The sequence below is a fragment of the Tamandua tetradactyla genome, chromosome 15 (genome assembly GCF_023851605.1).
Source record: "Tamandua tetradactyla isolate mTamTet1 chromosome 15, mTamTet1.pri, whole genome shotgun sequence".
Taxonomy (NCBI): Eukaryota; Metazoa; Chordata; class Mammalia; order Pilosa; family Myrmecophagidae; genus Tamandua; species Tamandua tetradactyla.
The window spans coordinates 41641475-41658870 of record NC_135341.1 but is presented as its reverse complement, the minus strand read 5'-3'; the positions used below and the strand labels follow the sequence as shown (position 1 = coordinate 41658870).

The 17396-nt window shown below is 48.1% G+C and overlaps 1 protein-coding gene across 1 annotated transcript; it reads right to left on the bottom strand.

The window, feature by feature from the left end:
* Positions 1-7783: 7783 nt before the first annotated feature.
* TMEM158 (transmembrane protein 158) lies at positions 7784-9333 on the bottom strand. Its single transcript, XM_077130385.1, has one exon. The coding sequence runs from the start codon at positions 9331-9333 to the stop codon at positions 8452-8454; it is 882 nt and encodes a 293-aa protein (XP_076986500.1). The 3' UTR covers positions 7784-8451.
* Positions 9334-17396: the final 8063 nt, after the last annotated feature.

Genomic DNA, 17396 nt, shown 5'->3' with positions numbered 1-17396 from the left:
CCATAAGATGAGCATTTCAGGAAGTCAAGGGGCAGAGGAGGATCAGAAAGGTTTACCCACATCTTTTACTGCTTATCAAGTGCTGTATGCAAGCAATATTGTTCACACTGCTGCCAGCTCTTTGCCTGATGATACTGTTCTTCAATCATCTGAACCTTGGAGGTAGTGTAAATCAGGGTTGGCAAACTACAGCAAATGGTCCACAGGCCTATTTTTGTACAATCTGGGAGCTAAGAATTTTACATTCTTTTTTTTTTTTTTTTTTTTTTTTTTAAAGGAAAGACAGAGAGAAGGAAGGAAGGATAGAAGGAAGGAAGGAAGGAAGAAAGGGAAACATCTTTAAACATTTTCTTGTTTTTATTGTATTCTGTTTCTCCGTTTTTGTTACATGGGCTGGGGCCGGGAATCGAACCGAGGTCCTCCGGCATAGCAGGCAAGCACTTTTGCCCGCTGAGCCACCGCGGCCCGCCCGAATTTTACATTCTTAATGGGTGGAAAAAATCAGGTGAAGAATAATTCATGATGTGAAATTTATATGGCATTCAGATTTCTGTGTCCCTAAGTAAACTGTTGCTGGAACAGTCATGCTCATTATTTACATATCTCGTCTATGGCTGCTTGTGCACTCTAACGGCAGAGCTGAGTAGTTTGTGATAAAGAAATGTGTGGACCATAAAGCTAAACATATTTACTGCCTGGTCCCCTACAGAAAACGTTTGCTGACCCCTTGGGTAAAACAGAAGCATCTTGCCCAGAACCTACATGGCCTCTGTAGGGAGATGATCGCGATTATCTGAGAGCAATCTTTGGGGTGCCTGGTAACAAGCCTCCTGGGACAGAGGCTCCCCTGCCCTGGCAGAGTGTGGGTGCTGCACCCAACTTCAATTTCCCATGGCATGGGTGGTCTTTCCCGCAGTGAGGGGGCTGCACCTGACCCTGCCGTTCCCCAGGGTATGTGGGTTCCAGCCAGCTAGCTCCCCAGGACTCCCTGAGAGTCCAGCATCTAGGCTTAGACTCTTACATGGCACATGTAAAAATGACCTTGTCCTTGTGGGATGCATATTTTTAGTTTGGGGACCAGAAACTCTGATAGAAAATGAGACAATCTCTGTGACTGACCTTTTTTTTAAAAAAAAAAAAAGAAAGAAAAATGCTTAATATGCACTTCTGGTTACCCTGAGTGAAAAGCAAGATCTAGATATAGTTTATATAGCAGCAGGTGGGTGGTGGGTGGGGAGAAGTCAAAGGGATTAAAGTGTCAGATGAATTCATGCGTCATGCTTTCTTTTTAAAAAAAGAACTTTCTCCTAAATTGCCAAGATATGACACAACCCTTTTTGTAAACCTTTGGGAGGTAGCATGGATTAGCAGAGAGGAAATGGGTTTGGTGAGAACTCTCTCATATCCCAGCTGCGTGAGCTTAGGATACGTTATTTAGCTTCCCTGAGCCTAAGTCTGCTCATGAATCATTAAAATGATGAAAATATTACCTGTCTCATAGGATCACCGTGAGGATTTGGAGGGCCAAGTTCCCGGCACAAAGTAGGTTCACAATCTATACCAATTCCCCCTCATCCTAACCATCGGTAGACCCCACCTTAGAGTATGATAACCAGTGATAACCTGCAAAATCAAATAAGTCGTTTTCTAAATGTGCAAAATGTATCATTTCTTATTTGCCTTGTTGGCTTGAAAAAATCTTTGTTTCATGGCCCTGGCCACTTGAGTAGAGGTATGTAAAATATCACAATTTTATACAGCATTAGAGCCCCACAAACAGCCAGTATAGACCATCCAGTCGCAAAAACTATTGCACTATCTTAAAAGCCCTGTTTTCTTATTTGTACCATATTTTTCCCCTTCCAAGCCCTCAGAAAAAAATGAGTGGCCTTGGCCTCGATTCACTCTGCCTGGGGAAGAAGTATTTTGTGGCTGTTTATTTATAGTCAATGTGGTTGAACTGGGCTGGGGATGGGGAGGGAACTCCAGAACATAAACCCGCAGGCCTGGAAGGGACTGAGGCCTCTCCTCCTTCAATGCCTTGCTCTGCAGGTGAGGACACTTTCGGCTCAGAGGAGAGTCAGACAGCTCGTTGATGGTGGGGCGGTCTGTTGGTCCCACGTTATAACCAGTCTGCTGGTGGCCTCAGCAAATTCCCTAATACTGTGGGACTCCCCTTATAATGCAAATACAGGGAAGCCAGACTTAGAACACAGAAGCAAGTGGCAGGAAATTCTTCAGTAAAGGCCAGCATGACAGAGCCAGCTGCCCCTCAGTGGACCCCAGGACAGAACATCCAGAGACAAACCAGCCAGTCAGACCTCACCGGACACTGGCAAAGGCCCAGAAGTCAGCACGTGGGGCCAGATGAGGAGTTTAAACTTTGACTGAGACGTTTGAGCTTCATGGCTTTTGTGCACTCCCTACTCCGGCAACGACGGGAATGGGACACAATGGCAAGATGGGGTTTGTGGTGATCGCTGCATGGGGTTTAGTACATAGACTAAACCCTCTTCCCAGGCCTGCACACCCATTCCCCAGCTGCTGTGAATGCTGGCCGCTCATGACTCTGAGTTGCCTCCTTTCCTAGGGAACTGGGCCCAGCTAAACAAGAGCTGCCTTGCCTACCCCACAGGAATTGAAGCAGGAGTACAAAAGACTGGCTCTTTGCCTCAAGGTGGGCTGCAGTTCTTGCTCCAGAGCTCTCCATGGGATCAGGCTAAAGCAGACTCCATCTGGGGTCCCTTCCTTGCTTCACACCTTCCCCTGCCCCATTCTGCTCCCTTCCCCCCAGAGCGCCTCCTCAATAAGTCAATTGTAGGAAAATCCCATCTCAGGCTCTGCTTCTAGGAAACCCAGTTAAGACAAGTCCGTTATAGAAGACCTTTTTCTTTTTTTAAATATTTTTATTGAGATATCTTCACACACCATACAGTCCATCCAAAATATATAATCAGTGACTCACAATATCATCACATGGTTGTGTATTCATCATCACAATCATTTTTAGAACATTTGCATTTCTCTAGCAAAAGAAATAAAAAAAGAAAAAAGCCACATATCCCATACCCCTTACCCCTCCCTCTCATTGACCATTAGTATTGTAATCTACTCAATTTGTTTTAACCCTTTATTCCTCCTATTTATTGCCCTTATTTTTTTCACTCATCTGTCCATACCCTGGATAAAGAGAGCATCAAGGTTTTATTCACGTTGTAAAACTATATAGTTATATAATCTTCTGCAAGAATCAAGTCTACTGGAATACAATTTAACAGTTCCAGGTACTTCCCTCTAGCCACTCCAATATATCATAAACTAAAAAGGGATATCTAAATAATGCATAAGAATTCCCTCTAGGATAACCTCTCATCTCTGTTTGAAATCTCTCAGCCACTGAAATTTTATTTTGTCTCATTTCTCTCTTCTCCTTTTTGGTTAAGAAGTGTTTCTCAGTCCCATGAAACACTGGGACTGTTTATCCCTGGGAGTTCTGTCCCACATTGCCAGGGAGATTTATACCTCTGGGAATCATATCCAATGTAAGGGGAAGGGCAGTGAGTTCACTTGTCGAGTTGACTTAGAGAGAGAGACTACATCTGAGCAACAAAAGAGGTTCTCTGGGGATGACTCTTAGCTTCTCCTTGATAGGAATAAGTTTCACGATCTTGGTGAGCCCCAAGATCGAGGACTCAGCCTAGGAATTGGTTGAGCCACCGCTTGCGAGAATATCAGGAATTCCCCAGATGGGGAAGTTTAATATTTCTTCCTTTCTCCCCAGTCCCCCAAGGGGACTTTGCAAATACTTTTTTATTCTCTGCCCAAACGACTCTGGAATGTATCGGGGCATCATGCTAATCTGTACAAACCAAGATCTCACCCCCTGTATTAGCTAAGGTTCTCTAGGGAAACAGAATCAGCAAGAGATATCTGTAGATATAAAATTTATAAAAGTGTCTCACATAACCATGGGAACATAGAGTCCAAGGTTTGTAGGGCAGGACACAAGCTGGCAGCTCTGATGAAGGTCCTCAATGAACTCTCAGGAGAGTCTGGCTGGACAACCATGGGAACAGAAGAGTCCAAAATCAGTAGGGCAGGCTGTGAAGCTGGCGGCTCCAATGAAGGGTCTGGATGAACTCCACAGGACATGTCCACTGCTGAAACAGGAAGAGTGACTCTCTCTTCTGAATCCTCCTTAAAAGCCTTCCAGTGATTAGACTAAGTGTCACTTATTGTAGAAGACAATCTCCTTAGCTGATTACAAATGCAATCAGATGTGGATGCAGCCTATGTGATCATGATTTAAGTCCACGAAATGTCATAATAGCAATAGACAGGCCAGTGCTTGCCTGACCAGATAACCGGGTACTACCACCTGGCCAACCTGACACATGAACCTGACCATAACACCCCCTATTCAAGATTCCATGTGATTATGGTGTTCATATAAACTGACTATCCAAGTTAAATTAGATAATGAACTACCAAAAATATAAAGTTTGCACAAAACAGACGTCTTTTCCTTTGGTTGCATACAAAAGTTGAAGTTTTAAAATATAGACCATGTCATCCTTTATCCTGTATTCTTATTTACCTTAGTTCTATCCAGATCAGCTTCATTCATATCTCTACTTGAAGTCTGATCACTTTTTTTTTAACAGTTACTATGGGATAATGCTGACTTTCATACTTCAGGGCTCTAACTCTGGAGTCTCAGGTATCACGCAAATACCCAAATTTCCAGAGAACAACCAGATTATACACAAATAGCTCAGCATCTCAGAATTTAGAAAAAACAGTTGCAACTCTGGAATAGACGTAACTGCTATAATAGCTCACAATCTAGAAAACTTTACAATAGGCCTCAACCTGATAACCCATGTTCTTGACTTCCATTTTCTGAGTTTGTAGTTAGTCCATTTGAATGAGGCACGATAATATTTGTTTTTCTGTTTCTGACATTTCATTCATCGTACTATCCTCAAGGTTCATTCACCTAGTTTCAGGCCTCACAACTTCATTTCTTCTTGCGGCCACTCAGTAGTTCTTTGTATGTATACACCACAGTTCCCCCTTCCATTCCTCAGTCGATGTACCTTAGGCCACCTCCACCCATTATAAATTGCAAACACTGCCGCCATAAACACCAGCGTGCAGATGTACATTTGTGTCCCCACTCTTGGCTCCTCCAAGTGTATCTAGCAACAGAGTCACAGGATCATATGGCAAACCCACCTCTAGCCTTCTGTGGAGCCCCCACACCGCCTTCCGAGGGCCTGTACCTCTCACCTTCTCTACCCACTGTGAATAGGTACATTGCTTTTTCCACGTTTTCTCTAGCATTTGTTTCTCTCTGTTCATTTTTAAACAGTTTTATTCACACACCACCATTACAGAAGATCTTAACATTCTCCATTTTTTGTGAGTGGTGCTGAATAAATTTTGGCCCAGCTGAGCCTCCCACCTCTGGCCCAATCTCCTTCTCCTCTGGACAGCTTCTGGGTCTGTGTTCAGTACCTGTCCCCAGCAGCAGAGAGATACTCATCTGCCTGCAGCTACTACTGGGCCACATGGAATTGCGATGGCTCTTTGGGCAGCATTACACAGGAGCAATATCCTCCTGCTTATTGAATCTCAGAATTCATTTTAGTGCTGAAGACATCAAATAAACCTAGACAATACAAGGCAGCTCTGTCATTACGACTTGAGGTGATGAATCACGCATCCTCTAAAGCTGTGTTCCGTGCCTTATCAGCCCCATCTGAAACTCCAGACACGAGAGCAGAGAAGATTCTGCCTGGAAGTGTGGAAACTTTGGTCTGGTCGTGATATGTGTCTGGAGATAATGAACGTGGAATGGGAGAGATAGCAGTACCTCCCCAGTACCCCCTCCATCTCCAGTGGGTCATTGGCCGTTCCTCCTGTGAAGCTGGGCTCAGACCCCAATGTCAGGAATATAGCTTTTAAACAGCACCTGTCATGAGGAGCCCTCTGCTACCTTCCACCGAGTGGAGGGAACCACTGAAGAGCCTCTGAGTAGGGAAAGCAGAGTAGCTGAGAGCAGGTGCCCGCTCTGGTGAAACTATGCATTTGAATATTCATAGATAATATTAGCCTTTGTCGCCTGTGGTCCTGGGATGGTTGCTGATACTGATTCACTTATTTTTATTTATTGATTTATCACATGGGCAGGCACCGGGAATCAAACCTGGGTCTCTGGTATGGCAGGTGAGGTCTCTGCCACTGAGCCATCATTGCCCTCCCAATTCACTTATTTTATAAAGGGTATTTTCTAATTTTTCTATTACATGTGCATACTAAGGAAATAAAAACTTTAAAAGCAGGTATGTACAGCACAAGTTCATTTTTTTATAGAAACAATTACTTGTGGACATACATACATGTAAGTATGGGGAAAAAGTCTAGGAATACATGCACCAAAACATGTGCAGTGCTTGCTTCGGGCTTTTTTCTCTTTAGCAATATTTTCTAATTTCTATGACATATATATCTATGTATGCAGGTATATATAAAATCTGTGTTTCCACAAAAGCATAAGGACTTTGCTCTATGGCAAAATGTCCTTTTGGATGTCTGGTGGACCTGCACAGCGCTGGCCAACACAGGCGGCCTCTCTGGGGTGATGTGGCCTGACTGATCTGGGAGGTCGGGAACGAAAGCAAGAACATAAAACTGCAGGCCTGCAAGCCACCAAGGCCTCACCTCCTTCAGGGTGTGCCTCTCAGACTGGATGGTCAGCGACAGGAGCCCTCCAGGGCTGAAGGAGAGAGCTAAGTCAGGACAGGGCAGAGGTGATAAGAGTTTGTCCCTTGGGCATGGCTCTGGGAGGGAAGCCAGCAAAACCTGCTCCCCAATGTTGTCCCTGATGCACTCCTGCCATTCTTCATTGCACTCCTCATCTGACTCAGGCTATGGCTCCAGGTTATTCACTCATTGTCTCACCAGCCTTTGTGTGGGAGCCTCTATATGCTTTACTTATTTTGTGTGTATAGGGGGTGAGGGCTAGCCTTTCTCTCCTCAACGCTAATGTTTTTTGTTCTCCTTTTCTCCTCTCTTCTCAGTTGCTTTTCCAACTACTTCTCAGAGTTTCTGATTCGGGTCCTGCGTGGCGCCCGAGAATCTGCATCTCTGACAAGTTCCCAGGGGACGCAGAGGCTGCTGGTCCAGGGACGCCACTTGGGGACCCCAGCTCTGGAAGAAGCTCGAGTATTCAAATACTCAAGAGCCAGGAGGAGACAGATCAAGGAAAAGAAGCTTTAACATCCTTTTAAAAATGTTTTTTTTTTTAATTGTCATTTTAAGAACTTCTGAAAACCAGGAAGAATCTGACACTACTTCCCCACAGATGTTGTAACATAGACTCAAAGGGTGAGAAAAGCCTCCTGATTGCTATTTATTCTCCAAGAACTCAGGTTTTTAAAAAACTCAGTAGTGCCAAAATATTGATTTTTCCATTTTGGCACTGGACTGGGTGGTTTGCAGAGCGTAGGACAGTGGGCAATAAGATAAATCATGAAAACCCTGCTCACCACTGTGATCAAGGCTGCTGGGTGCTGGGGGCCGCGTGGTCGGAGGCAAATAACCACAATTACAGTAATTAATATGTTTCCAACTCCCACCTCTCCCAATTAGGTAAGAAAGACAGAACTAGCTTCTCTCTAACTTTCTGGAGATTCTCTCCCATCCCTCTCAGAGGAATGTCTAATGGTTCTTGGATTCCTTTTCCAAAGTCAAATAAAGAAAAAGGTACATACGCATCTCTGGAGGAAAATGTCTGTATTAAAAGCCAAAAAAAAAACACAGAAGTACAAGAAGAAATGCCCACCAGGCCACGTCACTGGATAGATCGACTTGGAAAAGCTTCATTAAAGTTCATTTTCAGCGACAATAATATACCGGTGTTAAATCCTTACCATGCCCCCCACCCGACCTTTTAAAATGAAATTTTAAAAACCCAACAAACTTCAAATACAACTATGTTCAGATACAAAGAACGTCTCTTACTACAGCAATAGCAATTTGATCTTTTTTTTTGTTTTGTTACTAAAACTTTCATTTAAAACAGTTATTAAATATATAAAACAAATACACAGGATTTGGTCATTTTCTGCCATGAATATAGGGCACTGTGGGTGCGGGGAGGGGGGAGGAGAGAGGGATGCAATGAAGGGGAAAGGGCCCCATCTGCCTCCAGTCTTCAAAGCTGCGGATCCCACCCCTCAGTCCGAGGGCTTGCATCCTGCTTTACAGAACCAGAGGCGCAGCGCACACCTCGCTTTCCAAACACGCCGGGGTCTCTCCAGCGGCCCCTTCCCCGGAAGAACAACTAACGGTCACTACAGCACGAAGCACACCTGCCGAGTCTCCCGGCGGGAAAGGCACCCGAGAGCGCGAACACAGGGAGGACGCAGGGAGAAGTGGGGCGGGTCACTTGGTCGCCGCCCCCGAGGTGACGGCAGCGGCAGCGGCGGCTGCAGCAGCGGCGGCCGCGGCGGCCGCGGTGGTCCCGGCGGGCACTGCGGCGGGGGCGGCCGCGGCGGCGCTGGCGGTGGTCCGGCGCTGCTCCATGCCGTTGGGCAGGAAACCGGCGATGATGGGCACCGGCCAGATGAGGGCGGCCACGCTCCACACGACGATGACCAGGGTCATGAAGCAGGCCACCAGCGTGGACTCGATGGGCTTGCGGTTAAGCCGCCAGCCCGGCTCGCCCTGCAGCTCCTCCAGGCTGAAGTCCAGGCAGCAGAAATGGAGCGGCTCCCCCTGCAGCCACAGCGGCCCGGGGGGCTCGGCAGCGGGGTAGGCGGGCAGCGCGGTGGGCGCCCCGGCGGTGGCGCCCGCGGGCCGGAGGCGGCCGGGGCGGCGGCCACGCACCCAGCCGCAGCCCACGCAGAGGCGCAGGTCCTGCTGCGCGCCGCCCGCCGCCAACCCCAGGTGCTCGATGAGCAGCGGCGGCCCGACTCGGTGGAAGGCGGCGGCGAAGAAGGCGCGGCCGTGCGCGTTGGTGGAGAAGAGCAGCAGGTCGCACTGGAAGCCCCGCGGGCGGCCCCAGCGCACAAGCAGCGAGCTCAGCATCTGCCGCTGCACGCTGATGTTGCACGGCGCCGCCACCGCCTCCTCCGGGCCCGGGCGCTCGGGGGACCCGGGGGCCGCCGAGGCCAGCAGCCGCGGGGCGGCGGGCTCTTCCAGGGACGACGCGTTGACGGAGGCGTTAAGGGGTGCCCCGAGGAGGCCTGGCGCGTCCGCGGCCCCGCCGCGAGCAACGGGCAGCGGGCAGGCGGCGGCCAGCAGCGCGGCGAGCAGGGGCAGCATGGCCTGTGGCGGGCGCCTACGCGCGCGGGGCTGGCGGTGGCGGCGGCGGCGGCGGCGGCGGCTGCATGGCGCGCGGGCGACTAGCCGGAGAGCGGACGGCAGGATCGAGGGTAGCCGGCGGCCAAGAGGAGTGAGAGCGCTGTGGGCGCCTGCCAGCCCAGTCCGCGTGGGCGGCGCGGAGGCGGAGGCTGCGGCTCGCTCGGCGCGGGCTCCCTCCCGACGGGCGCTGCAGCTGGGGTTCCCCGCGGTCCCCGGCGCCCGGGACCCTCGGACGGCCGGATTGCTCTGCGGGGCCCGGCGCTCGCCAGAGCAGGATTCCCCGGTTCGGCTCCGCCTCCCGCGTGCCCTCTCCTCTCCGCCCCGCCCCGCCCCGCCCTCCTCTCGCCTGGGTTCTGGGACTGGCGGTGGGGCGGGTTCCAAGCACCCGGGCGGGTAGTGGGGGCGGAATCGCGGGACACGCCAGCTTGCTGCCTGGAGGGGGTGCGGGGCGGAGTGCGTGGGTGGGACTCCGAAACAGAGGTGTGGGCCGGACCAGGGCCGGGGGAGGGGCTGGTCGCCGGGGCGAGGTGCGTGCGGGTGGGGGAAGCCTGCCGCGGCTGCACGGACCGAGTCAGGATGGGAGCAGGGTAGGCGCCGTTGGCGAGTTGCGTCCTCCGAGGGAGACTTGCAGGGTGTGAAGAACCCTGAGACCGTCCCCTGGTCACGCCTGCCGGGATCCTGCAATGTCGCACTTAGTGTTCATCTGCCCCCCTCCTCGGTTTGCAGAAGGGGAAACTGATTGAAAGAGGAAAAGGCTTCCAAGGCCACCACCCCACGAGCCAGAACCCGAACTCGGGGCCACTAGTTCTTTCTGCCATTCTATAGTGTCTCTTAAAATCTCAAACCTGGAGATTTGGACTGGTTTTTAATGCGTCTCCGATATTATAGACCCACTTGGTATTCTTCTCATGGCACGTGAACCCTGAGAGAAATTTCGAGAACTCTGTGGAGTTTGGGGTGGCGAGTGACTGGTGGGAATATGAGCCCTATAGTTGTGCGGCTGAGTGTCCCGAGTGGGGCTTTTGCTCCTCGTCCGAAGCCGGGTCGGCAACTGGTAGGTCAAGTGAACGTGCGTTTATGAAAGATTTGCCTGTAGACTACGTATTATGGGGTAATTCATTCCTGTTAGGATATTAAAGTGGATGGAGGGCTGTCACAAATAATGTACCCAGATCAGATCTATATTAAAAAGCATTCTTTCCTAGTAATTCAGCCTCTTACTTTGGGGGGGAAAATTCATTGGCTACTCTCTAAGGGAATGACCCCTCCGATTTAAAGCCATCTCATCCATGAACACTACGTCTGAGTCTGAGAAAGGGGAGTTGTGGAGGAGCTGACACAAGGTGTGGACAAAACGGCCCTCTTTCCAAGCCAGCTGACCTTTGTGAAGCGTCTGCAGAGAGAAAAGCTGAGACAGACACACATAGAAGCTCAGGAAGTAGACCTCAGACCAAGCCGTCAGAAGCTGAAAGCAAGGAAACCTAGAAGAGACAGACCAGCAGGAGCCACTATGTGCCTTACCAGGTGCCTGTTGATGTCTTGATTTGGACATTTTCACGGCCTCAGAACTGTAAGCTTGTAATCTAGTAAAACTTGTGAGCTTGTTAAAAGCCATTTCTGATATGATGCATTTCAGCAACTCCAATGAACTAAAACAGGCTACATTGCTAGGTATCCTGGCCGATTGCATTTCTGGAAGCTTTTGTCCATTGTTTTCTAACAACAAGTAAAAAAATCTGTGAGGATGTTGTAAAAGCCTCACAATGTAGCAGCTTCGAAATACAGGTTCCAAACTGCCCTGGCCTCTTTTCAGCTGGACAGGTAATTCATTCTGACTTGACTTGGTCTCCCACTCTGAACACTGGGGTCAGTGATTCCTGTCTTGCCGGGATGATGTGCTAATAAATGCATGCAACCCAGTGTCCCTCTGTCTGTAGTGGTGCTCACGTGTAGTTACTCTGAGTCCAGCCTAGGCTAGTCCAGCATAGTCCAGCCACTATGAAGAAGTAGTGGCTTCTTCATAAAGGGTTAATTTCTCCCTGGGAGGCCATGGGACTCTCCTCTTGCTCAAGCCTCCTTGGCTTTCCTACCTGTAAAGTACGATCAAAGAAGGCAGTGTGAATTTTTGCATTTTTATTAAAAATTACTTCTCCTTTTAGCCTTGTGTGCTAGGAACAGAATCCTCTGCCTGATGTAGCTTAACAGTTTGCTTAGTCTCAGCCCTATGGTTAATGAAAAACCCAAGGACAGGGGTGTCAGGTGATCCTGAGGCCTGAGAGAGCCCAGTCTTCAAGAGGTGCGTTTTGAGCCAGGCCAGCGTCCTGGAAGGTGGGTGACACTCTCCAAGGTTTCAGCCAGAGGTGGGAGTTTCCCGAGTCTGGCCTGTGTTTGCAGCTGGACAGGCAGCAAAGAAGGGAGAAGACAGGGATCTACTCGGAGAACAAGTAGTCCACGAAAATTTGTGTACCTTAGAACTGCACCTCAGCAACCTAAATTCTGCTCAGTTTTTCAGCACATGCCAAAGACTCAGCCATCTTGCCCTCATTCATGGGGGTAATTACACAGCTCCTGTGCTCTCCAGATCGATTTGCTATGTTTTTGGACAGGTAGAATTGGGGAAGAGAAAATAACAAGTAAATCATTTTCTGTCTTGTTTACTGCTGTGTTACCAGCCCCAGAAAGAGTGCAGTGCCTGGCACAGAGCAGAGACTCAGTAAATATTTGTTGAATGAGCGAATTCACCTATTTAGTAACGTTTTTGTTAGCTACCATGTATTTAGTACTTTCTACGTGAAACTGCACACACAGTACTCTTCATAAAAATCAGGTGGATGTGATGCTGATGTTACAATGAGAAAACTGAGACTCTGAGAGGGTGAACAACCTACCTGATGCCCCACAGTAACAAGTGGCAAAGCCAGATTTCAATTAAGTCTTGCGATTCAAATGTTCTTGTTTTTAGGGGAGATAGAGGCATCTCATCTCATGGGGCAAGGGGTGGGGGGATGGGTCCCAAAGTCTGTGCATAATTAAAGGAGTGTATGATGCAATTCTACTTCATTTTGAGAAAAAACCTTTCAGTTGAGTTGCTTTTCTTTTTTTTTAAAGACATGTATTGTAAACGTATTACAGCATTATACAAAAGCTGGAAAACGGGAGGAAACAATTCTAATCCCGGCTGCCTGGTACCTTTACTTTTCTGCATCCTCATTATTCTTTTCTGCATTTTTCATATTCTCTAAAGTTTGCAAGTGTTACTTGTGCAAAAAAGAAAAAAAAAAGGTTGGTATATGAAAGTCTCCCCACATTAAGTGAGCCTGGCTAATGGTTAAGAACTCTGCCCGAGCTACAGGCAGAGACCTGTTCAGAAGTTGTGGCTCCCAGCCACCTCTCTGATCCATTTCCTACCACCGTCCCTTCCCCTCCCCTGCGCTGTTCCAGGCATACTGCTTCCTTGCTGTTCCTTGAATGCCCTGAGCCTTTGCACATGCCACTTCCTTTGCTAGGAACACTTCTTTCAGATATCTGACTTGCTTGGCCCCTTGCTTCCTCAGCTCTCTGCTCAGATATCGTCTCCTCCGAGAGGCCTTTCCGCCACCACCATCCCAACCCCCTCCTCCCCTTTACACGGTGTTCTGCTTCTAAGTGCTTATCATCAGCTGACCTACTGCATGTTTTTCCTTATTTGTTTGTTCTCGCTCTTCCTTTATTAGAATGCCTGCTCCCTGAAAGCAGAGACCTTATCTGTTTCGTTCAGTGAAACAGTACATGTCTTACAGTAGGGGCTCAATAAATAGCTGACAATAGAATGAATGAATTCAGTAATCTGATTTAACTCCGCAGACAGCATGTGGGCAGCAGCTTAGGGGCCCCAGGTGGATGGGATCACACCAGTTCCATAGCAGCAAGACTAAGGCAGTCCCTGCCAGCCTGTGGGCCAGCGGCTGCCCACCTGTCCTTACCCTGCCCAGGGTTGGCTGAGGAGGCCAGCTGGGGAGCCACGTGGCCCGCCAGAGCTTGGCCTGGAAGGCTGAAATGATATCAAAAGCCCTGATGCCAAGCAACTCTGAGGAGCATGAGGTGACACAGGCTGAATTGCTATGAAGAATGTTCCAGATGAGCCCAGAGCTTCCTTATATCAGTTTTAAGGAAGAAAAGCAAATGAGGCCCCTGCTATTTCCCCTATGTCCTGTGATTTTTATAACATGAATGGAAGGCTTTGACAAACCTCTGTTTTGTTCATATAACAAGGACAGTGACTATTTCCACATGGACTATATTGTAAGAAAACAAAAATTGAGGACTTCAAAGAAAATTATTAGTAATGAGGCATAGTAATTTCATTCTCTTTATTTCCTCCATCCCTTACTGGTATTAGCTAATGTTTCCTTATACTGACTATTGATGTAATAGCGGGGGGAGGGGGGGAAAGAGAGATCTTTCTGGGTTATTTGAATTCCTTTCATCCAACAACCTCAGAGTGCAATGAGTACAGTAATTCATTAGTCCTCTCTTCTTATGTAGGTGGAATTAAGAAAGTATCACCACACGTTGAAAACTGAGAAACAAGCAAGAACCATAAACATAGGACAGAAAAAAAGAAGGGGTTAGAAATCAGTGGCTCAACTGTATATATCCGAGCCCCTGGTGGCGACTGAGATATTTGTTTTAGGTGGGGGTGGGGCAACGGGGGAGTTAGGAAGTGGGGAGAAGAAGGCTTTTCTCCTGCTTCCCTGAGAAATCCTGAACCCCAGACAGGGAAATTGAGAACTGGTTGCAAGAGCAGCTGAAGAGCTGGGCCTCTGCTGGGCCTCTGCTACCACACGCTGGTGGGGAAGTCTGGAAGCCCCTCAACCCGAAAAGACCCTTACCCTCCACCTCCACACGCTCAGTGATCCCCCCACTCCCAGAGAGTCTCAATCAGATGTCCAGGGTGTGGACATTTACTCTTCTTGGCCATTGTGGTCTGAGGGGAAATTTGCCTCCATAGACTTCTGGCAGCAATTACAGACCACGCAGTTCATTTAGCAATTAATCATGGACTGCTTTGAACAAGCCTACTGTTGCCAGCTTAAGATGTTGCTCAGATTTAATTCTGTCTGGTGCATTAATTGTTTTCATGTGGCTCCCCTGCCTGCATGGTGAGCATGGGCCACTGCTTGAATTTCTTTTGTTTCCAATGATGCAAACATCGCATTGGGCATCTGGTAAGGTTTCAGCAAAGACTTTTAAAGGAAATATGAAGCCGGGCTGTGATGGAGAGATAGAGAGTGTCTAAGAGAGAACTAGGAGGAGGAAAATGGTACCTGCATGTCACCTGTGTGAAAGAATGCAAAGGAGACAGAACCCCCTGCTGAGCAAGCCCCTTTTGTGGGCTGGCGTTGATATCTTCACGGACGAAGGTGTCTGCGTGTCTCGTTGTGCCAAGTGTGTACGGTGCATCCTCACCACCGTCTTGTGAGAAAGAGATGACTCTGGTCATTTTAAAGATTAGGTAAAATGAGACTCAAAGTGATTAGGTCACTGTACACGCTCATACAGTGGTGGAACCAAGGCTCAAACTTGGACTGACAACCTTGATCTTGATCACATCACCAATGCCGCCATCACGCCCACATCACACAGCTGTTGACCTGTTTTACTGATGAGGAAGCAGGTGCAGGACGGCTGGGCTGCGGAAGGGTCCGGTGGTCGGCATCTCTGAGCTCTCCAACCGCATCTACCTGCGCTCGGTCCTCAATTCATAAACTCCGCTCACACTGAAATACTGGAGGATATTTTTCCTTACGGATGAAGCCTTCCTCCACTTTCCAGATGGGCTCAGTTTCTGCCTCTTCCAGTGCCCTGGATTATGGTTTCCCCATTTACAGGTGTGCCTCCTCCCCTAGAGGCTTCTCGGTGGGGCCTGGGCTCTGCCCATCACTCTGCCTGCAGGACCCAGCCTGGGGCCCACCCGGAGCCTGGTTCAAAGTGGGTGCTCAGTGAGTGCTGGCCAGGACCTGGGATTTGGCAAGGACTGCTCAGCTTGGCAGCCAGCCTGGCACTCCCGATATACCTGGGGCATTGATGGATTTCAAAAGAATGTATTTACAATTACTTGGAGAGGTTTTGGAAAGAGAGAGAACCAGGAATAATGACTAAACTACACTGTTAGGGAAAGCAGAGTGGTTTCTGTGAAATGACTGTTGTGAAATACTTCTTTCTAGGGCTAGTGTCTATTGGATGAACCTAACTGAATCTATTCTTTTTTTTTTTTTTTTTTTTGTAATTTGGTAATGTGCATTTCTATTCCTTTGTGCGTTACTAAAGTAATATCTTTGGGAAGATAACCCTGAAAACAAGTGATATTTTGTGATTCTTGTCCCTACCTTCTTATAAAAATTTAAAATGTTAAAATGTCATTTAGCATTTTTAATTGTGAATTCTGAGAATTTTAATGTAGCAAACCTGGGAAACAGAGCTGGGTCATCATAACCAAGGCTACTGAATGTGTCCCATTAGCCACTAACAAGGATCATAAATATTTACTTCATGATGTTTCTAAACTGCCTCAAAGGCCCATCAAATGAAATAATTGGCATTCCATTTGCAGAGATAGAAAAGAGATGAGGGAAGCAGAGGCCCATTTTGAGAGAGCCAGGCACTCTGGAATGCATTTAGCGATGTCCTTAATGCCTTCTCACCACTTTCTACATCTCCTGACCCCCCGCATGCTTGCAGAGCATCTGTGCTTTGCCCAGGCGTGCTCAGTCATGCAGGTGTGCTGCTTGCTATTTTCTTCGTGATGAGGTCACCTATTGGTCTATTCATTCTCACTATTTCTATTAAAGTTCCCAGAATTTGAAATTTGAGAGAGTTGTGACTATTTGCATGGCCTTCAGAGCTGGGAAGACCTGGCTTTGATATGCTGCTGTCTCAGTTTCCTTGTATGTGAAAAGGGCATGGTAGCTACACTGTTGAGAGGGTTAAGTGAGATCATTGTTGAGGAACAATCTGCTCAGTGCCTGCACAGGGCAAATGTTCAGTGAGTGTGGCTAACACTTTGAGTTCTGGAAAGCACTTCCTTTAGGAACACAGACTTATGACTCCTCCTCTGTCCTGCACTCCTGTGGAAATTGGTGTGTTTTTACCTGCAAGATTTCATCATTCTATGTGGGAAATAAAGAGAGAGGACAGTTCTTCACTTAAAAGAAGCTAAAATCCTGTTTACCTTGGAGCCATCCCTGGCAATCAAGCAAACCTGAAATCCCGTAGCTGTGAGATCTGAAAGGGATCCCAGAGACTACCTAGTCCAAACTTCTCATTTTATAGATTGGGGAGCTAAGGTCCGGAGAGGGAGTCAGCCCTTGCCAGAGATCACATTCTGGTCAGCTGCAAAACTGGAGCTGGAAGCCAAATCCCTTGGGCAACTGGACATCTATCATGGTACCTCCCTAAGTTCTTTGCAAGGCTTTATAGCTGCACTTTTAAAATGAGGACTAGTTACAAAAAGCGAGCAAAGAACCATTCTAATTTATTAAGGAAGAAGAGGGAAATCATGAGCCTTATAATAGCTGGAATCATACTTCTAACTTGATTTACAGGGTGGAGGATTGGTTGCTGGGGCCGAGAATGTCTGCATGCTCCACAATCGTCCACTCGGAATTTAGGTCCCTACTCCTTGCTCCCACTCTTTCTTCGATGGATTGGGTCTGGTTCGACATCACACACTTTAATGGGGCCAATATCCCCTTTCTCTCCTCCTTTTGCCAATTTCCACCATCACTTTGGTCCAGTGTTGGGTCATATTCCCTAGTACAGGCAGAACTTTGTCAGTTTTTCATAGGCGTTGAAATCTCCACTGGCCTTCTCAAAGCCATGTGCCAGGACCACCCAGGGCAGCTTGCCTAGCCTTGCCACCCATGCTGGCATTCCCAGATGGCAGTCTCTATCTTGATTGTGTCTGGGTTTGCTCTACCCATTCCATTTTGTAGATGTGGGCCACGAAGCCCTCCACAGAAGAATCCAATGCTATCCTGGAATTG

Bases quoted from the DNA above. Each gene is read 5' to 3' on its own strand.
- TMEM158 (XM_077130385.1), bottom strand. From the start codon at position 9,333: ATGCTGCCCCTGCTCGCCGCGCTGCTGGCCGCCGCCTGCCCGCTGCCC.